The 23154-nt window shown below is 57.0% G+C and overlaps 2 protein-coding genes across 5 annotated transcripts in view; both read left to right on the plus strand.

The window, feature by feature from the left end:
- Positions 1–11600, plus strand: part of SCN4A (sodium voltage-gated channel alpha subunit 4) — a 45115-nt gene extending 33515 nt beyond the window's left edge. The window contains exons 16-25 of one of the 3 annotated variants that reach the window (XM_070225644.1): positions 1196–1328; positions 2408–2562; positions 3113–3286; positions 3399–3521; positions 4871–5149; positions 5440–5493; positions 5758–5892; positions 6405–6509; positions 7166–7436; positions 8293–11599. In XM_070225644.1, the coding sequence (XP_070081745.1) occupies positions 1196–1328; positions 2408–2562; positions 3113–3286; positions 3399–3521; positions 4871–5149; positions 5440–5493; positions 5758–5892; positions 6405–6509; positions 7166–7436; positions 8293–9518 (2655 nt within the window). In that variant the 3' untranslated portion in view covers positions 9519–11599. 3 annotated transcript variants of the gene reach the window in all.
- A 3766-nt stretch (positions 11601–15366) lies between these two features.
- Positions 15367–18957, plus strand: CD79B (CD79b molecule). 2 transcript variants are annotated; one of them, XM_005597902.4, is made up of 6 exons: positions 15367–15572; positions 16267–16308; positions 17291–17593; positions 17825–17943; positions 18193–18234; positions 18343–18957. In XM_005597902.4, exons 1-6 carry the CDS (start codon positions 15506–15508, stop codon positions 18439–18441), a joined length of 672 nt encoding a protein of 223 aa, XP_005597959.2. In that variant the 5' UTR covers positions 15367–15505; the 3' UTR covers positions 18442–18957. The 2 variants fall into 2 exon arrangements, with proteins under 2 accessions (XP_005597959.2, XP_023507988.1); XM_023652220.2 differs by having other exon boundaries at positions 15373–15572; positions 16264–16308.
- Positions 18958–23154: the final 4197 nt, after the last annotated feature.

Genomic DNA, 23154 nt, shown 5'->3' on the forward strand with positions numbered 1-23154 from the left:
AAGCTGGGGCAGGATCCCCTGCCCACCCCCACCCCATCATGGGGGCCTGGCTGGGCGCCAGAGCCTGAATGAACTTTGCCCTGAAAGCTCTTGACTGCTTAGTCCCCCTAGATATGTGGCACACTGACTTACCAGGGGGCCGAGTGCCTGCCAAGCTATAAATACCCAGGGAAATGTGGCACCAACCTCGGTATGAAGAGCGGGGGTGGGGGAGGGCTGGAGAACGCCCAAGGCCAAGGCTGTGGACTCTTTAAAGGGGGCAAGCAGAGCTCCAAGAGGGATTGTGGGCGTTGGAGTGCACAGGAGGGGCAATTGGCTCAGTGAATGCTCTGGCTGATCTGATGCTCCCTGCCTCAGTTTCCCTTTCTGTCAACTGGGCACAAGGACCCCCCCCTGGTTTTCTGGTGACCATTCTGGATCGAGAGCTGCCCCTCAAGCTCCTCTCTCCATCTTCCCCTTCGGGGTCCTCACCCCAAGCCATGAAGGGGTCCCCTTGAGGAGTAGAGGGTGGGGCCGGGAGGCTGGCCTGGGACAGCACCAGGAGGAGAGGAAGGGAGGCCTGGCCAAGGGGAGCACCAGCCTCCTCCAGCCCCACCCCACTCCCATCAGGTTCCTTTGGCCCCAGGCTGGAGCTTCGGCTGGGGAAAATTTTCTGTCCTTTCTGGATTCCTCAGCCAAACAGCCCCTAGGGGGTGAAAGGCTCAGACCTTGGAGGCACCGCATACTGTTCTCTGCGGGCTGTGGCAGCCCCAGCTCCATCCTGAGCCCCTTACATACCCCCTCAGAATTACCTTCAAGCCTCTTATTCCTCTGCTGTCCCCCTCATGCCTCTCCACACCTCCCAGAACTCCCAGCCCAGCTGAGCCACCCCCTGGCCAGTTTGTCTCCTGGCTCTCCCCCTACCTGAGTCCCCCGCAGGTCTCAGCGTGCCCTCGCCGCCCTTCCCAGGCTTCAGCCCTGCTTCGACCCAAATCTAAGTACCACGAGGGCAGGACCACAGCTGCCTCGGTCGCTGTCATTCTTCTGCATGGGCCGCAGTGCTGGTTCCATAATCCAGGGCTGAGTGAATGAACGAATGAATGAATGGGAGAGCCCTCCACCCCCTTTCTCCTCCCCCTTCTGGTTTCTCATCCTGACCTCCTCTGCCCCACCTGGTGGGAGGACCCGGGGTCACATGACCCTGTGGCCCCTGCAGAAGCCACTACAGCCCCTCGACGGGAACTCCTCCGTCTGCAGTACGGCCGACTACAAGCCCCCCGAGGAGGACCCCGAGGAACAGGCCGAGGAGAACCCTGAGGGGGAGCAGCCTGAGGAGTGCTTCACCGAGGGTGAGGGCAAGCCTGCGTGCGCACCCCACCCCTTCTGGGTCCCTCCCCCAGCCCAGCAGACCCCTAGCCCAGCCCCAGCCCATTTTCTCCTCAGGGACGCACACATCACAAAAGCATGCAGGCCCTTCTTTCCCTGAGGCTACCCTGCCCTGCCCTGCCACAGCTTGGGAGAATACAACCCTGGGAAGGGGTGTCAGGGCCCGATGCCTCTGAGCTCCTCACTCCCTGAGCCTCAGGTGTGCACAGTAGGTGATGGCAGCACTGGCCCCTGAGGGCTGCTGTGCAGAATCCCCGCAGAGCCCCGACAGTGCCATCTGGTACGAAGCAAGTGCTCAGGAATGGCTGCTCTGTAATCCTCCCTGGTTTCCTCTTCCAAGAGAGAGACCTGCCCAGCCCTTCAGGGAACAGCCTGGCAGGAACATTTTTTTTTTTTTAAAGATTTTATTTTTTCCTTTTTCTCCCCAAAGCCCCCCAGTACATAGTTGTATATTCTTCGTTGTGGGTCCTTCTAGTTGTGGCATGTGGGACGCTGCCTCAGCGTGGTTTGATGAGCAGTGCCATGTCCGCGCCCAGTGTTCGAACCAACGAAACACTGGGCCGCCAGCAGCGGAGCGCGCGAACTTAACCGCTCTGCCACAGGGCCAGCCCCCCGGCAGGAACATTTTTGCCCAAAGGGCCAGGGTTTTACAGAGTTAAGGCTGCCTGTTTGGAGTGGGGGAGGCTGGGGGCAGCCGATAGCTATAGCGCCTGGGCTGGTGGCCTGCACCCCTGCATGTCTTTCCTCTGCATGTCCATCCCTGGCAGCAGTTGACGCATGGGTGGAGTGGGCTGTGGAGGGAGGACTTGAGGTCCCCATGCGAGGGCTGGGGCTGGACCTCCCTACTTCCCGCCCATTTCCAACCAGTGGTGAAGGACATGGAGCCAGGTGTTGGGAAGAGGTGGAGGCTCTGGGTTTGGGGGGCAGCGAGGTGGAGAGCTGGAGGAGGCATCCTGGGAAGGTGGTGGGACCATGCTGACCATGCATCCTGAGGCAGCCCCCAGGCCCGTGACATAGTGCCCTGGCCCCTTCCCTCCCCCAGCCTGTGTGCAACGCTTTCCCTGCCTCTCCGTGGACATCTCCCAGGGCCGTGGGAAGATGTGGTGGACCCTCCGCAGGGCCTGCTTCAAGATTGTCGAGCACAACTGGTTTGAGACCTTCATTGTCTTCATGATCCTGCTCAGCAGTGGAGCCTTGGTAGGCACTGCCTTGGGGGACAGGCACGGGCAGAGCGGTGCCAGGCTCAAGCAGGCCCTCCTGGCACTCCCTCCTTTCCACACCAGGAAGGGATGCAGCCTGGACAGTCCCGAACCCAGAGAATCCTAAAGGAGCTCACCTGTGGTTGCAGGATATGTTGTAGAATATATTAATTTTCTTAAAGTGACACATGGGCTCTGACTCTGTGTGCACCCATGGCGACAGGTCCCAACCAGCGGGCAGGTTGGAAAGGCCCTGGGAATTTGGGATGGGGGCGGGATTGTAGATGTGTCACTGTGGACCCCCTCGCAGATGATTGAGTGCTGCTCTTCTTAGGGTTGGGGAGGGGGAGCTGAGGGGTTTCTCCCCAGCGGGAGACTCGTTCATCCCCATGATGGGCATGAGGAGTCTGAGAGATGCCAACAGCTGGCCCCCAGCCTGGCCCCAGGGCCAGGTCCCTAGGAACTGGCAGCATCAGGCAGGGTAGGGGACGTGGCTGCTGCCCCGGCCTCCCAGGCCCTGGCCACCCCGGCTGTGCTGGTGCCCCCAGGCCTTCGAGGACATCTACATCGAGCAGCGGCGAGTCATCCGCACCATCCTGGAGTACGCTGACAAGGTCTTCACCTACATCTTCATCATGGAGATGCTGCTCAAGTGGGTGGCTTACGGCTTCAAGGTATACTTCACCAACGCCTGGTGCTGGCTCGACTTCCTCATCGTGGACGTGAGTCCTTGCTGTCACCCCACCCCCACCCCACCCCCGTGGCAAGATCCAGAGGTTGTCCTTGTGGTCCTGAGGCCCTGCGCTCCCTGACCACCTCACCCTCCCTTTGCAGGTCTCCATCATCAGCCTAGTGGCCAACTGGCTGGGCTACTCCGAGCTGGGACCCATCAAATCCCTGCGGACACTGCGTGCCCTGCGTCCCCTGAGGGCACTGTCCCGCTTCGAGGGCATGAGGGTGGGTGCTGAGGGGACTCTGAGTAGGGCTAGGGATTGGGGGAGCAGTCAACACAGGGCAAGATACAGGGGGTGCATGTCTGTCCTCCGGCCACCACCAGGGGAGGCAGAGGGCTTGGACCAGGGCCCTGCTGAAAGCCAGATTTGGGGGCCCCCAGACATCCTTCCACACCAGCCCCGGTGCCCATTCCCGCCCTAGGACCCTCTCCTTGGCTCAACCCTGCCACCAGTGGGGGGCAGCAGAGGCTGCAGCAGCTTCCAGGAGGGCCGGCAGGGAGGAGAGGAGGGAGGAGAGCAGGTATGTGTGTTTATAGGTTCCCTCCCCAGCCTCAGACTGGGCCCTCCCAGGGCCCTGAGACCCGAGCAAGCGGGAGGTGTTTGTGCCCAGGCTCTGAGCCAGCCTGCCCTTCCCTCAGGCCCCTGAGAGCGGAAGTGACAGATAAATAAAGGGTTTGGGCAAGACAATGGGACTTCCCCAGCAAAGGGAGGTCCGTTGGGAACAAGACCCACTCTGGAGGGACAAACCTCCGTGAAGCAGCTGGTTGTAGGCCAGCCGTGCACTAGGCCCCAGTGGCTCCCTCCCGTTCATGCGAGGGGCCAGCTAATGCTGGGCTCTCCCACCCCCCAGAGCTGGGGACCCTGCCCCATTGAGGGAAAATGACCTGCCCGTGGCCACACACCAACTGCCTGGTTGGTGCCCCAGCCAGGAATAGAGCTCCCTGGGTATCACCAGGCTTGTGCCACCCACTCTGTCTGAAGCTTGTAAAACAGCTTTTCCTTGAAAAGGGACAATTCCCAGATTTAGCCCAGTCTGAAATTGGTGAGGTTGACCCGTGTGGCCAGGACTGGTGGGGCCCAGAGCTCCAGTCCCAGGGTCCGGCTGCTTCGAAGACCCTGATGGCTTCTTTTCTGTGTCTGTGCCTCAAATGGCTGTGAGCAGATGAGCAGGGGGCCAGGTCACGGGAGCTGAGTTTCCTATGGGGGCCGAGGAAGGAGTGTTTGTCTCCTGCCTGGTGACCCGTGGCGGGGCTGCTTCCAGAGAAGCCCAGTGCCCCAACTCTGGGCTGATGGCTCCAACCAAGCAGAGAGCCTTCTCCAACCACCAGGCCGGCAGCCCCTCACCCTTGCTCCTCGCTCCCACCCCTCCCCCAACACATACAACCCAGCTGACTTCTCCCCTAGGCCTGGCTCAGATTCGCCCTCCTCCAGGAAGCCTTCCCTCAATAACGATGCACAGCCCTGCCTGGTTCCCTGGTTAGTGTAGTTGGGTAGGCCTCTCCCAGAGGAGACCAGGTCTCCCCCACCTGCTTGGGAGAAGATCTGGCAATGACGCCCTTCCCTGGCCCCCAGGTGGTGGTGAATGCCCTCCTGGGAGCCATTCCCTCCATCATGAATGTGTTGCTCGTCTGCCTCATCTTCTGGCTCATCTTCAGCATCATGGGCGTCAACCTGTTTGCCGGCAAGTTCTACTACTGCATCAACACCACCACCTCCGAGAGATTCGACATCTCCGAGGTCAACAACAAGTCCGAGTGCGAGAGCCTGATGCACACAGGCCAGGTCCGCTGGCTCAATGTCAAGGTCAACTACGACAACGTGGGTCTGGGCTACCTCTCCCTCCTCCAGGTGGTGAGTGTGACCTGCTGATCGGCATGGAACTGGGATGGAGGTGCCCTGGATCTCTTGTACCTGAGCCCACTGCCACTCCTTGTTAGGGAGCTGCCCACCCTGCTTCCAGGGCTGTGGGACCCTGAGGTAGTGTCTAGACCTCTCTGGCCTCTATTTAATGCCTGCCCCAGTGGGGCTCTGGGCAGGCAGCCTCTGGGGAGGACCAGACTTGGGGGGGCGGGGCGCATAACTCATGGATGATGGAGGCAGGGAGCAGCCCCCTCACCTCTCACCCAACCGCACTTTCTTAGGCCACCTTCAAGGGCTGGATGGACATCATGTATGCAGCCGTAGACTCTCGGGAGGTGAGTGGGGGTCACTGAGATGTGGCTGGTGAACAAGCCAGGGGAGAGGACTCAGATCAGAGACACAATGGCACATTCTGCCCATCCCCACTGCCATGCTGCCTCCTCGGGAGGCTCTGAGACCCAGCAACCTGAGGGTGGCTGGGTCCACCTCTGGACCCCAGGCCTCTCCTGCCCACAGTGGGATGGGGAGCAAGGAGCAGCCAGCATGTACCCCCAAGCATGCCCAGCAAACCCTGTCCCATCCTGTGGCCCCTGCAGCAGGAGGAGCAGCCGCAGTATGAGGTGAACATCTATATGTACCTCTATTTCGTCATCTTCATCATTTTCGGGTCCTTCTTTACACTCAACCTCTTCATCGGCGTCATCATTGACAACTTCAACCAGCAGAAGAAGAAGATGAGTATCCAGCCCGGCCATCCCTGGGCTCTCCCCATGCTGGGCTCCCTCCTCCCTTCCTTCGTCCCATCATTCCTCCGTATAGTCACAAATGCTGCCTCAGCACCCAGTGTGCTGTTGCTGGTGGCATGGTTGAGGCAGCAAGCCTGGGTTCAAATCTCACTGGGTGACCTTGAACAAGTGACTTGGCCTCCGTGAACCTCAGTTTTCTTATCTATGAAATGAGGTTGATGCTACCTACCTTGCTGGGTCCTTCTAAGGACCCAACAAGATATTGATGGAAAGCATCCCAAAACAGGCTGTGAGGCAGCGCTGGTCCCCTTCCCTTCTCTGGACCCCTCAGTCACCTTCCCCCTCTTCCCTCAACCCATATCTCTGGTCCCTCCAGGCCCCCCCTTCCCACCAGGCCCCCCTGCTGGGATGGGGGCTGCTTTAAGGGTGGTGCCTGAGGTAGGGAGGTTCTGGAGGCAGAGGGGGGATCCCCTAACCTTACGGGCTGCATTCCACTATACCTTGGAGGGAAAGACATCTTCATGACGGAGGAACAGAAGAAATACTATAATGCCATGAAGAAGCTTGGCTCCAAGAAGCCTCAGAAGCCAATTCCCCGGCCCCAGGTACAGCCGCTGGGCTCCTCCTCCTGCAGCCTGTGTGAGGCTCCCGCTGAGGGGGCTGATGGGGGCAAAATTCAGCTTGTGCTCTGCCTGCCAGGCTGTGTCCCTGACGTGAGGCTGGGTCCACCTGCAAAGAGGCTGGGTCTACCTGCCGAGAGGGGCGCCTCTTTGTAACTGCACAAAGGCACCGTATGCGCGAGCAGCGGCTGCCTGCTTAGCTCCAGTCACTGGTGTACCCCTCACCCCACCCTGCATAGCACCCCAGTGTCCATCCACTTTCTCAGCTGGTGGCCTCTGGTCCAAGGGCCCCTAGGAGGGAGAGTAAGAGGATGTCCAGATACCCTCCCAGTGAGCAATGGCTTTGGGAGAAGGGTGAGGGGTTGCTGGGGACCTTGACAGAAGGAAGGGTCCCAGATTGAGGAAAGATGTCCACGGACCCCATAGAATGGCCTGGTCTGATAGCTCTCCGCTCCCTGGCCTCCACCCTGCAACTTCACCACAAACCCTGATACCTCCTCTCCCTCTCTCTCTCCCTCTCCTCTTTGTTATGCTGTCGTGTCATCCTGTGTCTCCCACCTGTTCATGTCCTGTGTGGGCCCTGACCACTCCTCCACCCATATCCACCCATGTACATCCCTGCACTTCCATTCACTCTGCAGAACAAGATCCAGGGCATGGTGTATGACTTTGTGACGAAGCAGGTGTTCGACATCACGATCATGATCCTCATTTGCCTCAATATGGTCACCATGATGGTGGAGACGGACGACCAGAGCCAGCTCAAGGTGGACATCCTGTACAACATCAATATGGTCTTCATCATCGTCTTCACGGGGGAGTGTGTGCTCAAGATGTTCGCCCTGCGCCAATACTACTTCACCGTTGGCTGGAACATCTTCGACTTCGTGGTTGTCATCCTGTCCATTGTGGGTGAGCAGGACCAGCCTGGGCTGAGTCATTCAGGAAGGCCTGGTGCTCCCATTCTCGTGTATGCACACCTGCTCATGCACCTGGCATGATCACGCACACACTCACACATACACATGTGTGTGTGCACCTGGCATTCACACTTAATGCACAAAGGCACATGAGGATGGGTTCACAGGCAGCCTGTTGCCTGCACACACGTGAATACACCTCCAGAAACATTTACCTGGCTACTAGACACACACTCAGGTGCTCATGTGCTTACTGAAAAACGTAAGAAGACAGTTCCAGTACCCACACACACTGGAGAAGTGCGTGGACATGTGTAATTATGATAGTAATTAGCTACCATTTATTGAGCATTTACTGTTTGCCTGACGCTGTGCTATGCACTTTACAGGCATTAGCTCACTAATTGTTCATAACAATGCCATGAGGGAGGTACTATTATCCCTTCCATTTTACAGATGAGGAAACTGAGTCACAAACAAGTTATGTCGCATGCCCAGAGTCATACACACACAGAGCTATCCTCCCTCTCTCCCTTTCACTCTCATCTATGGCATCTGCAAACAGCCTTGGGAATGGGCCTTACCCTCACCCCATCAATGTTGGCATCTCTCACCTCCATTCAGCTCTGTCAGGGCACAGATGTCACCCCTGGCCTCAAGACCCTGGGAAAGCCCAGCCTGATGGGTCAGGCCATTAAGGCTATGCCCTGAGGGTTGAGCTTCTGCTGCTCCTTTCTGGGGAAGAGCACACCAGGCCGGGGCCCCTTGAGCCCCGCATGCCCCGCCCCCCACCCCCACCCCGGCCTCCCACCCTGAGGGCAGCAGTCCTCACCACTTCCTCCCTGCAGGCCTCGCACTCTCCGACCTGATCCAGAAATACTTCGTGTCACCCACACTGTTCCGTGTGATCCGCCTGGCACGGATCGGGCGCGTCCTGCGGCTGATCCGTGGGGCCAAGGGCATCCGGACGCTGCTCTTTGCCCTCATGATGTCACTCCCTGCCCTCTTCAACATTGGCCTGCTCCTCTTTCTGGTCATGTTTATCTACTCCATCTTCGGCATGTCCAACTTTGCCTATGTGAAGAAGGAGTCAGGCATCGATGACATGTTCAACTTTGAGACCTTTGGCAACAGCATCATCTGCCTCTTCGAGATCACCACGTCAGCTGGCTGGGACGGGCTCCTCAATCCCATCCTCAACAGCGGGCCCCCTGACTGTGACCCCACACTGGAGAACCCGGGCACCAGTGTCAGGGGTGACTGCGGCAACCCCTCCATCGGCATCTGCTTCTTCTGCAGCTACATCATCATCTCCTTCCTCATCGTGGTCAACATGTACATTGCCATCATCCTGGAGAATTTCAACGTGGCTACTGAGGAGAGCAGCGAGCCCCTGGGTGAGGACGACTTTGAGATGTTCTATGAGACATGGGAGAAGTTTGACCCTGACGCCACGCAGTTCATTGATTATAGCCGCCTCTCTGACTTCGTAGACACCTTGCAGGAACCACTGAGGATCGCCAAGCCTAACAAGATAAAGCTCATCACGCTGGACCTGCCCATGGTGCCCGGCGACAAGATCCACTGCCTGGACATCCTCTTTGCCCTGACCAAAGAGGTCCTGGGTGACTCTGGGGAAATGGATGCCCTCAAGGAGACCATGGAGGAGAAATTCATGGCAGCCAACCCATCCAAGGTCTCCTATGAGCCCATCACCACCACCCTCAAGAGGAAGCAGGAGGAGGTGTGCGCCATCAAGATCCAGAGGGCCTACCGCCGGCATCTGCTTCAGCGCTCTGTGAAGCAGGCATCCTACATGTACCGCCACAGTCAGGACGGCAGCGGGGATGGGGCCCCCGAGAAGGAGGGACTGATCGCCAACACCATGAGCAAGATGTATGGCCGTGAGAATGGGAACAGTGGTGTGCAGAGCAAGGGTGAGGAGAGGGGCTCAACAGGGGATGCTGGACCTGCCATGGGGCTCACACCCATCAGCCCCTCGGACTCTGCCCTCCCTCCCTCCCCACCCCTGGGGCTGACTGTGCGCCCAGGGGTCAAAGAGTCTCTTGTCTAGCAGGCTGCATCAAGGTGGCCAGCAGAGCCTGGTATAGCCCTAAAGCTCCCCTGTGGTGCCCGCTTGCTGAGGAAGCAGGGCTTTGAGTCTGGGACTGATCTGGCTCCCTGTCAGTGACAGGATTTGGCCATGCTGGGGCTGACACTCAGAATGGAGCACCTGCCTCCCCAGGTCATAGAAAATGGGAATTGCACTCTGAGGTTCCAAACTGGGCCTGAGGCCCCTGCCTCCATGATTTCACCTTCAAGTTGTTCTCACCTCCTCATGGGCCCTGCTACCCCTCCTCTTGGCCTGGGGGGAGGTCAGAACATCAGAATCTCTGCCCTCCACTTGGGGAGGAGCTGGCCTACAATGGAGGGATTTGCTGCCTTCCTGCCACCAGAGTCTTAAGAGCTACTGGCCTCTCCCCAGGCAGTGGCTCAGGTGCCCAGCCCCTCCAGGACGTCTTAACTTCAGTGACAGCAGACACCTGACCCCAGGCCCTGCCAGCTCTCTGACTCTGAGATGCAGCTTCACCCTGCCAGCTCAGGATTTCCCTGGGAAAGAGAAGTGTCACTGGTCCAGAGATGGCTCCACAAACCTGATTGGCCACTGGATCCTGACACATCGGGCTGGGGTTGTGTTCCCTGAAACCATTTCCCAGTTTGTCCATTGTCCAGACCCCTGGCTCCCCTGGCTGGCCCCTGGGGGAAGAACAGAAGGAGAATTCCACTTGAGGACTGTCTTTTTCTGGGAAGCACAGATGGGTAGTATAGGGTGGATCCTACCAGCTGTGTCATTGCACTGGAGGCTTTCTTGGCCTTAGCACCCAGACCTGGGGTGGGGTCGGGGACCCTGGGGTCAGGAGGCAGATTCCTGTCCCTCCCTCCCTTCCTCACTCCTCCATTAGCACTGGGGCTCCCTGTAGCCTCACCAAGCCTCGAGATCACCTTGTCGTCCCCCACCACACCCATCTCTTTCTCCCTCCTCATCTTTTCTTCTCCCTCCTCAAAGTGATCCTAAGAACGTTATAGTTGAGCCCATGTGAGAGATTTCAACACCGGGGCATGCATGGCTCACCTGGCTCAGGCCCAGCCTTCCAACTTCCTGCTGCCTGGAAAGCTGGGTGGCACGTCAGCTGGCATGGCAGTGCCAGGCCTCTGCTGGCTCCTGGAGAACAGACAGAGGCCAAGCTTGGAGGAGGGGGTGAGAGACCTGCTCAGGCATTACTGGATTTATTCACCTGTGTGTGTCCCTTTGTGTCTGCTTTGTGCCATGTGTATAGCTGTGTGTGTGTGTTAAAGTGTGTGAACCACCGCGTCCTACGATGACTGCATATGCATGTGTGTATGGTTATATTTGTATATATGTGTGTCATTGTGCCCCTGTAGTGTCTGGCTGGTGTGTGTGTGTCTTCTGTGCAGGGCTGTCCATGTGGTATGCCTGTGTTGTGAGTGTGTGTACAAGTGTGAACACGTGGTAAGGTTTGCACATTGAGTCCCTGTTGGCCTTAGTTCCTCTTCTTTTTCTTCTTGTTTCTCATGAACAGTTTGATTAAAACTCAGGAAGCAGCAAAACCTCCAAAACAACATGTGTGTGTGTTTGTGTGTGTGCACACCCAAGGCTGGAGCCTTCCTTTCTGTCTGCCCTCCTCACCGCCCTACCTGGGCATCCCTCTCTCTCACTCCCCATGAGTCCACTCTTCTCTCTTCCTCTGGTTCTCTTCATCACACCCATTGCCCCAGCCCTGCTCCCCATCTCCTGCCTGTGTCCTCTGCGGAAGGAGGCCCCCACTCCTTCTGTCTCCTCCTGCAGAAGGTTCATCCTATAGGGGGCAGCCTCGTCCCTGACCAGCCCTCTGCCCACTGCCTTTCCCTCCTCCAGCCCTGGACGGGTGCGGCCCTAAGAGCCTCAGCATCTGCTGGACTGGATATCCTCCCCTGGACCGTGTACAGATTGCAGAGCCTTCCCCACCTGTGGCCCTCTCCCCTGCAGATCCACACCCATTCGCACCTTGTCTGGGTGGGGACAGGCCCAAGCCAGGCCGGCAGATGGGGTCCTTTGTACAGTTCTTATAATAAACCTCCCCCTGGTGCCTCTGATGTGTGGGTTTCTTCCTTCTGCGCCTCAACATGCAGATGTCGTGGAGTCTGAGGGAGCAAGAAGCAAGAAGGACTGGTGGGGATTGGAGCCAAGTGAGGATGACTTGGGAGCCTCTAGGGGGCCGGGGAGGGCAGGATAAGGAAAGCCTCAGCTCCCTCCCCTGGCCCAGTCCAGCTCTCTCCTGCCCCCTCCAAAAGGAGGCTTGGACACCAGTGTCTTAGCTGCTCTCTGGCCTCCTCTTAGCTGGAGTCTGAGAGGCCAGATGAGGTCAGGAGCTGTGCCCCTCCTTCCCAACAGGCAGCACCACACTCCCTCTCCCCACAGCACCCAGGAAAAAGGTATTGGGACCCCGCCTCCCCGGCCCCTCCTCTCTGGGAGCCCCTTCACTTCTCTCCCACCCCAGAGGCCCCAAGGTGCCTGTGGGGCACACGGTATGTGCGTGTACCTCCCTCTCCAGTGTGTGTACTATCCCCCACAGGACCCTGCCGCTGAGCCCCGACCCCAGAGAGCCCAGGGTCCCATGGACCCAGGACAAAGAGTGATGTTATGCAGTGAGCTCAGTCTACGATCCCGGTGGGTGAAATATAATGTTATATACAATTTTGTTTCGTACAACTTGGTTTCTGACTTCCATACTGTATTCCTTCAAACTAGTCCTTTTCAAGATTTCTGCACCCCCTTTTCCTGGGTCCTGAGGTTACATGGCACCCATGGGAGCTGGAGAGGGGCACCCACAGGCCACCCTGATGTCCCTCAGCCACGTCCCTGAGGCCCCTCCCCATCCTGCTGCTCTTTTTGCCTGGTGGGGAGGGGTCCAGCATCCCTGCAGGGTCCTCTGAGCCCCCGCCCAGGGTGCTGACCGCCCTCCCTGGGATGGGGAGCCAGTTCTCACTTTAAGTTTCTCCAAACTGCGCCTGGGTCCCTCTCTGGCCCCAAGGACAGGAAAGCTTGCAGGGGGGCCCAGTCGGCCTTTCCCCTGATGCTTGAATGGCAGCAGAAAAAAAGGCAAAAACACAGATACCACAGGCTAATATTTCAGAATCACATCCCTCCCCAGTTGTCAGTGCTGTTCACCACCTTCCTGAGGGCGGACTGTGCTTCCAGGGTCCTCGCCAAGTGCTTCAGATATAGGATTTCCTTCAAGGCGCACAACCGCCCTCTGAAGAAGGTATTATTATGATTATTCCTATTTTACACAAATGAGGAAATGGTCTCTGAGGGGTTAAGGCTGGGTGTTGCTTAGCTGAGCACTGTTGGCGTGTGAGACAGGGGAATTCTGCTTGTGAGACGCTGTCCCTTCCACTTCAGGGCCTTCAGTGACCCTGGCCCATGAATGCCAGTTGGGTCCACTGGTCATCGTGACCATCACAATGGCCCTGGCGCATTTCCAGATGCTCCCGAGGTGGGACCCCCCCGCCTTGTTGAGGACCACCACGTAACTTGGGGAGGCTTTCTGGCTGGTACACTGCAGGGCTGGGATTCAGACCCACATCCTTCTAAGCCAGAGGCCTCCTCCCGGTAACAGTGTGCCTAGTGGAGCCAGTCAGAGCAGACTGGGGAAGGGGCAGGGGTCTGAGCCCTTCTCTCACTGAGATTCTGCTGTCTCCCACCATCTCCAGGGTTGTGGGGGGTCCCTGTCCTCTTGCTTCCCCAAACCCCTGAGCCCCTTGTCCCCTCTCCCTACACCTCCATTTCTTGTTTTGATGCTGCCTTCCTGGAAAGGCGGGGTGTGCAGCCCAGGGTAGCTGGGGGCAGAGACGGGAGTGGGCTTACGAGGCCTCCTATTCCAGGAAAGAAAAGGCGTCACAAGCCCTGGACCGAGCTCAGTACTGTTGTCACCAAGGAGGGAACAGCGCGGTCCCAACTGTGACAAATAACCCCGCAGGCAGTGGGGCCCCCTCGCCCCCACCCCCTCTTGAAAACGGATCTCTGCCTGGCATGAATGGGCATGAAGTCCAAAGGACACATCTGCATCCCCACCCACAGGGGACATGGATATGTGTGTGTTTGGAGGATATCAACAGCCTCCCAACCTTTATGCCCCCTAGAGTCACCCTGGGCCCCAGGACCAGCTCCTGAGCAGGCGCCACTCCACACAGCCCAGGCAACACACCTGTGAGCATACACATGCACACCTACATGTGTGTGCCCCAAGCCTTCCCCAATTATTCTCCCAACTTTGGGGGGACACTGGCCCCAAAGCTAACCAAGGCCTCCACCACCAGGATGTACTTTGCTAAAAGAAGAGACCCCTGGATTTCCCCCTATTCCTCTAGGGTGTCTCCAACCACCCCCACAGCACCAGGGGCCAGCAGTCCCCAAGCTGACCTCAGGTGATGTTTATATTCCCGGGTTGTTTGTTCTATGAACTGAACATATGACACATTTTCAGAGAAATGTTTTTTTCATTTGGAACATCTGGGAACAGCAAGAACATCTGGGACTGCCGGGAACGGGCTGTTCCTTCAATGAAACCTTAACCCTCCTGTCCCCACTTTCCATAGTCTCGGTCCTGGTGGGCACTCCTCAAGGGTGTCCCCCACCATGACAGGTGAGGCCTATGCCCAGGACTGAGGGGGCAGCATCTAAGACCCCTGCCTTCCTCACCGCTTGGGAGGCAGGTCCGCACCTCCCTAACCCAAATAAGCCTGCCAGCAGCACAGGCTGTCTGAAAAATGGAGGTTAGTGGGGAGAACGAGATGGAGGCAGAAGACATGTAGGATTCAGCATCTTTCTTCCCTTCCTGGGGGTCAGGAGAAGAGAAGGAGTGAGGGGACAAGAGAGAAAAAAGAAGCTTTCAGGAGACGTAAAACTCAGAGTGAGCTCGGCCGTGGGGCTGAGGTGTGCAGGCCTGCCGGGTGCAGCTGTGCAGGTCATGCACTAACACAAGAGCACCCCTCCCTCAAGGGGTGAGAGTTGTGTCTGACCCAGGGGCAGGGGCTCAAAGTTGAGCTTAGACAAGCTCCTGACCGCTATGGTTCCATCCACCAGTCTGCTGCTTGGCAAGATAAAGCCGGAGAGCCTTTTAGTTTCAGAACCTGAAACTAAACTGACCTCCTGTCCCCCACCCAAGACCCCTGCAGCTGTGGACAACACTTCAGTGCCCTGGGAGCCCCAACTGCTGAGTGGCGGGTTTTCTCTAAGCTGTCTCCACCTAAGTCCACCCACTTTGGCAGCTCCTAGCAAACTCTCCCACCAAGTGAGGGAGGGAAGCTTCTTGTGAGGGCCTGAACCAAATCATCTGCCACTCTTGGCTAGCTCTTGTTCAGGAACCTCTGTGGCCCCCTTCCTCCACAGGGTCAAATCTCCACCAACCTCCAACATGGCTGCCTGCACTCCAGTCAAGAGGCTGTGTTCTGGGCTCCTCTGGGTACCTGGCTTGGGCCCATATCTGCCCCCCAGCACCTCTGCACCATCCTTCCTTGGTGCTCCTCTTCCTGCAGGGTGCAGGCTGGTCCAGGGCAGAGGGCCCACGCTCACATTCATCCACAGGACCCATGTGTATTTACCTAAGTGCCTGGGAATCTAGACTGCGGGATGGGAGGCTGACGGGCCTCAGGGCATGACCATCAGTGGGGTGGGTACACAGGGAAGGAAGCACAGGCTACTCTCAGAAGACTCAGGGGCCCCTACCTCCCAGGACATCCACTGTGGACCCCAGCTGTAGTGCCCAAGCTGGGGTGACCTTTGAGCCTTAGCAGCACAGCTGACAATAGAGCCCGCCCTCCCCCAGAGTCCCAGGAGAGTTGGTGCCTCCCCTGGGTCCCGATTTGCATGGCAGGAAGGGGCCTGGTGGGGAAGAGGCGGGGAGGAGACAGGCTGCAGCCGGGGCAGTTACACGTTTTCCCCCCAGGAGCCTCCATCCTTCCTCGTCACGGGCTTGGGGTCGAGACAGAGCGGTGACCATGGCTAGGCTGGCGCTGTCTCCCATGGCCAGCAACTGGCTCATGGCGTTGCTGCTGCTCCTTTCAGGTACAGCCTCCTGCAAAGAGGCCTGCTGGTTTCGCTCTCTGTCACCATCTCTTTCTGCTGGTTATGTCTCCTGTTCTCTCCAACCTCCCTCTCCTATCTCTCACACTTTCTGCCTCTGTCCCCCTCTGACTGCCCCGGGGCCTGAGTCTGTGGGTATCAGCCATGCTGTTGGACTCAGGGGTCTGCAGCCCCAGCCCCTCTCCCACCTGAAGAGTGTCGGGGCTGAGCTGGGCTTGAGGAGTTGGTGGCTCTGACCGCGGAAGAGTTAGGCCAGGGAGGAAGAGAGGAGAGCAGTGTGGTTCACCCCCAGGCCCTCTCAGGGCACTGCATGGGGGGAGGCAGGGGAAAAGTTACCCCCAAGCAGACCCTGAGACACGCATGTTCCAGAAACTGTCCCCTGGTCTGGAAGACTGGAGAGCCCAGCTGTGACTTTCCTCTCTGTCTCATCCAGGCTCCTGCTCAAGGCCACTGGGCAGGTCCAAGGCAGAAGCGGGGCTGGGACACAGATCTTCTGGTGACCCTATCCCACTCCAGTCTCTCCAGAGCAGGGCTGGGGAGGGCTGAGGGGTCTTGAAGCTGACGTCCTAGGAGGAGGAAGTGGGTCTGGGAAAGCAGAGGGCGCGCAGGGGTGGGGCAGCCAGCTCAGAGGGGAGAGGCTCTGACCTGGCCCCGCCCACTTCCTCCCACCCAGCAGGTGAGGCGGTGCTATCAACCAACCACAAGGACCAGGCCACAGGTGGGTGAATGGTGGGCAACTTTGCCGCTTCATTCTTGAGCAAGGATGTCTATGTCCAACCCAGGTCACTGTCCCATGGCTGCCCCTTGTGCCCTTGTCCCCCTGGGTCTCCTCACGCAGGACTCCCATCCCCACCACCCGCCCCCTCAGACATCATTCTCATTAGACCTAAGTGCTCCAGTTCCAGTGACTGAGGGGCTGGGCTAAAGCCAGGGTGGGAGTGGGGAGCCAAAGGGAATCACACAGAGGACTCAGGCTAGGTCTGTCCTGCTGAGGAGTCGGGCTCAGCCCTGAAGGAGCCCACAACCTTAGGGGCTCTGACAGGCTGCCCAGGCTGCTGGAGCCCAGGAATTCCGAGGGTGCCACTCACTGCCGGGGTGAGAGGGAGGCTTCTTGGAGCAGGTGGGTGGGGAGAGCACGCCAAGCTGAGAAAGAGGGTTCAGGAACAAAAAGTGGAGCAGGTCCACGCAGGAGGGTAGGGGGAGGTGATGGAGGAAAGATGGGCAGGGGATAGGTGTGGAGGGCTTCCATTGCCAGGCTAAGGATTTGGCCTTTAACCTTGTGGGCAGTGGGGAGCCCCCGAGGATTTCAAACTAGTGCAGGGCATTCCAAGGCATGGAAAGGGGGAGCACTAGGCAAGGTGGGAGTCTGTCCTATGGGCCTCTGGGTCCCAGAGGGTGAGGCCCGGATCAGGCTACTGTACGGGCATGGAAAGAGATCAGACGGTTCCAGAGCCTTTCTAAAAGAAAATCAAATTGGTAGTGGTGGAGAGGCTAGTCAGGAAGGGGCAGGGTCCGGTGGTTTGGCCTGTGGCCTCTCATGTGGCTCAGCTCCCCCACACCTCTGCGTTCTGTCTGTCCCACACAAGGACAGACAAGGGGTGCTAAGCCAGGGCTCAATGTCACCCAGGATGGGCCTCAGGTTGGGCTGGCAGCCAGGAAGATGCCAAGTGGGATTTTGATCCTGGCCTTGACTCCCACAGAAAGCCCTTGTTCCCAGATCTGGCAGTCCCCACGTTTTGTGGCCAAGAAACGAGGCTTTGAGGTGGAAATAAGGTGCCATGCAGAGACCTCGGGCACAGTGAGCTGGCTCCGGAAGCAGGAGAGGAACGACCCCAGGCCACTGACTGAGGACAGGGGCCGCATCCTAAAGACCAAGAATGGATCCATCCACACCCTCACCATCCGAAGCATCCAATATCAGGACAACGGCATCTACTACTGCCAGTGGAATTGCTCGGAGACGTCCTCTGTGCGGGGCTGTGGCACCGAGCTGCGAGTCATGGGTGTGTGTGGGGCCTGCCCTCCAGGCATGGAGGGGAGTGGGGGTGGACAGGGCCACAGGGTGCTCATGGAGTCATCACACTCCATCCCACCCCAGCCTGTCTCCACTGGGGAGGCTACATTGTGAAGGTGGCCCCAGAGCACCCAGGAGAGCTGCTGAAAAGCAGATCCCGAGGGATGCAGGCCCAAAAGGGGAGCCCAGCCTCACCGTCCTTGGCCTCCTTCCACCCCAGGGTTCAGCACTGTGGCACAGTTAAAGCGGCGGAACACACTGAAGGATGGCATCATCATGATCCAGACCCTGCTCATCATCCTCTTCATCATCGTGCCCATCTTCCTGCTGCTGGACAAGGTGACCTTGGGGGCTGGGGAGGTGGCCATGGGGCAGGCCAGAGATGGGCAGGGTCTCCATCTTCTCAGCCCCAGAGCCTGCCCATTGACTCACCATTTCCACCACTCCCTCAGTCATTCAGTTTGTTCTTGCAAAGTGCACCTCAACCCCTCACCCCTCACCCCAGGCCAATCTCGCTGGCCCTCACTGGCCTGGCCCAGCAGAGAAGTGGGTGGGGGAAGCTAACATTCTCCATCCCTGGCCCCGCAGGATGACAGCAAGACTAGGATAGAGGAAGATCACACATACGAGGTGAGGAGCAGGGTGGACCCTCAGCTCGGGGCGCCGGGGGGTCAGCAGCACCACCTGTTGGTGTGGTTGGGGAGCGGCCAAGGGCTGAGCTCCATTCCATGTCTCCAGGGCCTGGACATTGACCAGACAGCCACCTACGAGGACATAGTGACTCTGCGGACAGGGGAGGTGAAGTGGTCAGTGGGTGAACACCCAGGCCAGGAGTGAGGGGTTGGCCATCCCCATGCCCCTCGGCACAGCCTGCTGGGCCCTCATGGACTGCTTCAGAGCCGCCTGGCTCCCAGCGCATCCCTTTATCCTTGGACCCCCTATCGGCCTCCAAAGTTGGCCCACCAGATCTGCCTGCCCCTCCAGCCTCTGGTCCCCAGCTCTTGCTGAAGGGACTGGAGTGGAAAGGCCACAGGGCAGTGATTTGGAGCAGGGAGTTCTCTGGGGATAGACTGGACCCAGCCTTCCAGGGGTGCTATGCGGAAATCCATCCTGCATTCAGGACAGGGCAGGCAGAGACTTGTCTGGAACCTGCAAATGGACTCAGAGCAGACTGCCTTCCTGTAGAGCCTGGGAAGGGCCACAGCCCGCCCCTACTTGGCCACAGATGGGCCGTTGAGAGCTTCATCCCTCTCCCACTCTTTCCTCCCCTCTCCCACCCTCTCCCACCCCAGGGGGCTGCTAGCCTTGAGCCCGTTCTCCTATGGAATAAACAACGTGTCTTGAGAAACCACACATAGGCTTGTGACATCTATGAGTATGGGTTGGATGAAAGTATCTGTTCGGGCACAAGTTTTTGGGCACTCGTGGGCCTATGGGGTGTGGGAGGGGATGACTGCCATGGGGCTCATGGACCTCTCCTGGGCTCCTAGCTTCTTCTCTCTTAAGCCAGTTGGGACCTGCAGTCACATCCTCCTTTCTTCCCCTGCTGGACCCTACCTGGGCCCAGAGCAACTGGAGCCAGGCTGACTGGACTGGCCCTTCTCCTTGGCAGGGACACCCTCATCTTGTGTTCCTTTTAGCCAACAAGCAGCACTTGAGTCTTGCTCTGTAGGGCAGGGGTTACCCTCCCCCACCCATCCCAATCCTACTGTCCTTCAGGGCCTTCTGCCTACAGGAAGCCCTCCCAAAGCGCCCCAGTCCCTGCCCAATGCCTGTTTAGACCCCGGCCTCTGCAGCTCTTTCTTAGCTACTGCCTTGCGCTGCCCCTGCTCACCTTGTGCTCCAGTTAAACCAGAAGCTCCCTGAGGGCAGGGGTTCCCCTGCTCGTACCACACAACCCCACCCCTGGCCCCCACCAAGCCTGAAAATTTTTTTTTAGTTTGACCTAGAGCCACACAAGAGAGAGATTCTTAACGAAGGAGGCTTTGTGGTGGTGAAGTTTGGGAGTCCTTAGTCAGGTGACCCCTCAGGGTCAGACTTTTCCACATATTATTAGTGCCCCCTAGGGTCCCAAGGTCCCCCACAAAATGGTCCCTTGGGCTCTACAAATTAGGACCCCAACCCTCCAGCTGCAGGAGTAACTGGGAGCAGCTCACAGCTGGGAGCTCAAGTGCAGTTAACCTCCATGTGCAAAGCCAGGCTGCACTCCGCTTCCTGTTGACCTTGGGGAGACCCCAAAACAGCTCTTTGCCAGTCACTTTCTGGATTCAGGAAGGAGAAATCCCTGCCCTCAGGGAGCTGCCAATTTAACTGGAGAACCAAGACCAGCAAGGGGACCAATGAGAGAAAAACCAGTTTTTACCAGCTTCCCCCTGGAACTCCAGGAGGGGCAGGCGGCTAAGGCAGGCACGGCCAGGGCTTCAAGTCAATTTCTCCATGGCTCAGTCGTGCCCACACAGAGCCAGGCTGGCCCAAGTGGGCTGGCCTGCTCCCTCCCTGGTCTCTGGGCTGCCAAAGGGAACTGGCTTGTTTTGGCATCTGCCTCCACTGAGCTGGAGCCCTTCCTCCTCTGCTACTTTGCATAGTGGCGCTAATTCTGTCCTCCTACCTCCACCAGGGACCCTGGGCAGCCAGGCTGGGGGTGGGGAGGAGTCTTCACTTCTCCCCCCAGCAGGGTCTCCCCCTGCTTGGGGCTGCCCTGAGTCGGGGAAGGCCTCGGTTTTACCAAAACACAACTCAATACCTTTGAATAACTGAGTTTTCCTAACTTTGAAGTGCTGTTGGCAGAGAATCACTTGAGCCCTGAGGCCTTCCTCCTCCACCAGACACCCCCAAAGGGTACCCGCCTTCACAGCTATGATGCAGGAGCCCTCCCTGGCCTACATTCCTATTGTAGGAGCTTACACGATGGATGTCATCCTGTCTGTCTCATGGGTCCCTGGCCCCCAGAACTGACTGAGGCAGTGGGAACAAAGTTGAATGATGCTGGTGGCAATGAGGAATGTCTCAGGTCTCAGCTGCTTTATCTGCAAAATGGGAATCATAAAATCTGTCTGAGGGAAGGGATGTTCAGCATCTCAGCCAGATGCCGTTTTTTAAAAAAATTATCATATAGTAAAATTGACTTTGTTTTCTTTTGGTGTACAGTTCAATGAATTTTAGCACGTGTACAGATTTGTATAACCACCACCACAATCAAGATACAGAACATGAACCGAAATCTTTTACTGGGCCCCCAAAATATTTATATATTGAGCACCTCTTAAATGCCAACAGAATTTTATTGAGCACCTCCATATTCATTTATATGATCTTGCCTAAGCGCCAGCATAAGCCTGGAAAGGAGTAGCATTATCCCCATTTTACACATGAGGAACTTGAAGCCTAGGGAGATTATCATAATTGGCCAAAATTCACACCCAGACCTTCTGATTCTAAATCCAGCATTCTTCCCTCAAAGGACTGTGCCGGACTGAGCTTTGAACCAGAGGAGGAACAAAAGAAGGAGGGGACAGGGGAGGATCCTGGGACAACTTTGCCATCTCCCAAGTTTTCGCACTGTTCACAAGTCCCAAAGCCCCAAAGACCCCACTCCTCCCTAATAGGGCCAATGTCGTCCCATGGGGCCAACCTTCCAGGAGTCCAGCTCTGGGCGGCTTCCCTGGCCTTCCCCTTCCCCGGAAGGCAACCCTGAAGTCCTTTGGTGGGCACATGCGCCACTGCCCACTGGGGGAATCCAGCCCAGTCCCTCGGGGCCCTGGTGTCAGCACAGGCTGGTTCCTCCTCCGTTCTAGCTTGACTTCCGGCCCTCTCACTGCAGGTGCTAGGGTGCTCTGACCCAAGAGTTTGGGTGTTTTTCCAGCAGAATTGGAGGTGAGAGAAAAACAAAACGCGGAAAGCTGCCACTGTTTGGGTGTTACTGGAAGATAGTGTTTGTCCCTGAGCAGGTGTCAGTCTGGCAGAGTCTTCTGCGAAGGGCCTCAAAGGCCACATGGGAACACGGGGTTTGGGATTCCCAGATTCTCTTCCCCGGTCCTCTGCTCTCTTTACCTGACCTCAGTAGATGGATTCAGAGCCCACATCTGTGAAAGTCTTGGATTTGTCTCTGCTCTCCACGTTGCGCCTGGTTATGGCACCCTCAGGACCTGCTGTTGACTCCGCTGCAAACGAAAAAAAAAAACAACGACAAACCTTCCACTTGGGACACCTCCCCTGTCCTCTCCAATCCAAAAGCGTTTACTTGGAAACTTACGCAACTCCACGGAGGACAAAAGTTAAGCATTAAATCCTGAATTCAGAGTGCAGTTTGTTAAAACACCTTTAGGCAGACCCTAATGCAATTTTCAAAGTAAAACAAACAAACAAAAAGACATCTTTTTCTCAAACCTGACACCACTTTCTCACACGACAGGATGGGGTGAGCCAGACACTGTGTGAGGTCCTGTTAGGGCTCAGGTCCTGCAAGTTGTGGGTCTGCATGGAACATGTGTGTGTACTCAGAATCAGCGTACACATACTGCCTTGTCTACTTTATTCATTTAAATTTTTTCATGTTTATTGCTCTGCATCACAAAATCCCGTACTTCTTCTTATTATTATTTTTGTACTTAATTTCAATTCTCTCTATTAAGTGGAGGACATTAAGACACAATGTGGCCTGCCTTGCCATTTCCGGCCAGGTGGATATTTGAGTTCTTTCCTTGGCGCTGCCCTTCCGTCCATTCAATCCACTCAGCAGATGCTTGTGGAGTTCCTGGGCCTGGCACTGTGCCAGCTGCCACTTCCGCCCATTCCCAAGGCTATTTTTCCACCTCTATATCTTAGCTATTCCTTCATGGCAGTTTTCACGATGGAAAATTTCTTTTAATATTTTACCGTTGTGTATTTATTTGTTTGCTATTATCTCTCTTCCCCGTAGACTGTGAGCGCCAGCAGGGAAAGGATCGTGTCTTTTGTTCATCTAGGCCCATCTGCCTGATACAATGTCCAGCATAGGGAAGGAGCAACAACAACTTGTTGAATCAGTTAATGGGTGAATAAGAGAAGGAGTGAATGACTGAATAGATGAAAGGCACGAATCCAGCCTCAAAGAGCTCACAGTCCCACAAGGGGAATAAGACGTCCACAAATAACCACAGACGAAGGTAAAAGGAGGCAGAGGTTATTTCCAGCTGAGGGCACTAATCAGAAAAGCACCCCTGACTTCCCACAGCTGCTGGACACACCTTAGTACCTATTACTTCTTCTTAAATGGGACTGTGTCCCTGGGGAATAATCCCCAAGGTGGAAATTCCTTAGTAGGTCCGGTTATGTAGACTGTTAGGTACTTCTAGATCGTTCAGAGATCTTAAACCAGTGTAAACAACCCCCCATCAACCACAGGACTACCTGCCTCCCTCATCCCCCCACCCCTGAGCCCTCCAAGGCCCTCCCTCCATGCTTGAACCCTCTGGCAAACTCTAGGGTCCAACTAGATAAAGGAAGTGAAAACACAATGTACACTGAAACGTGCAACACAAATGTGAAGGATGATGTGACTTGGTTCATTAA

Source organism: Equus caballus, chromosome 11, assembly GCF_041296265.1.
Source record: "Equus caballus isolate H_3958 breed thoroughbred chromosome 11, TB-T2T, whole genome shotgun sequence".
NCBI lineage: Eukaryota > Metazoa > Chordata > Mammalia > Perissodactyla > Equidae > Equus > Equus caballus.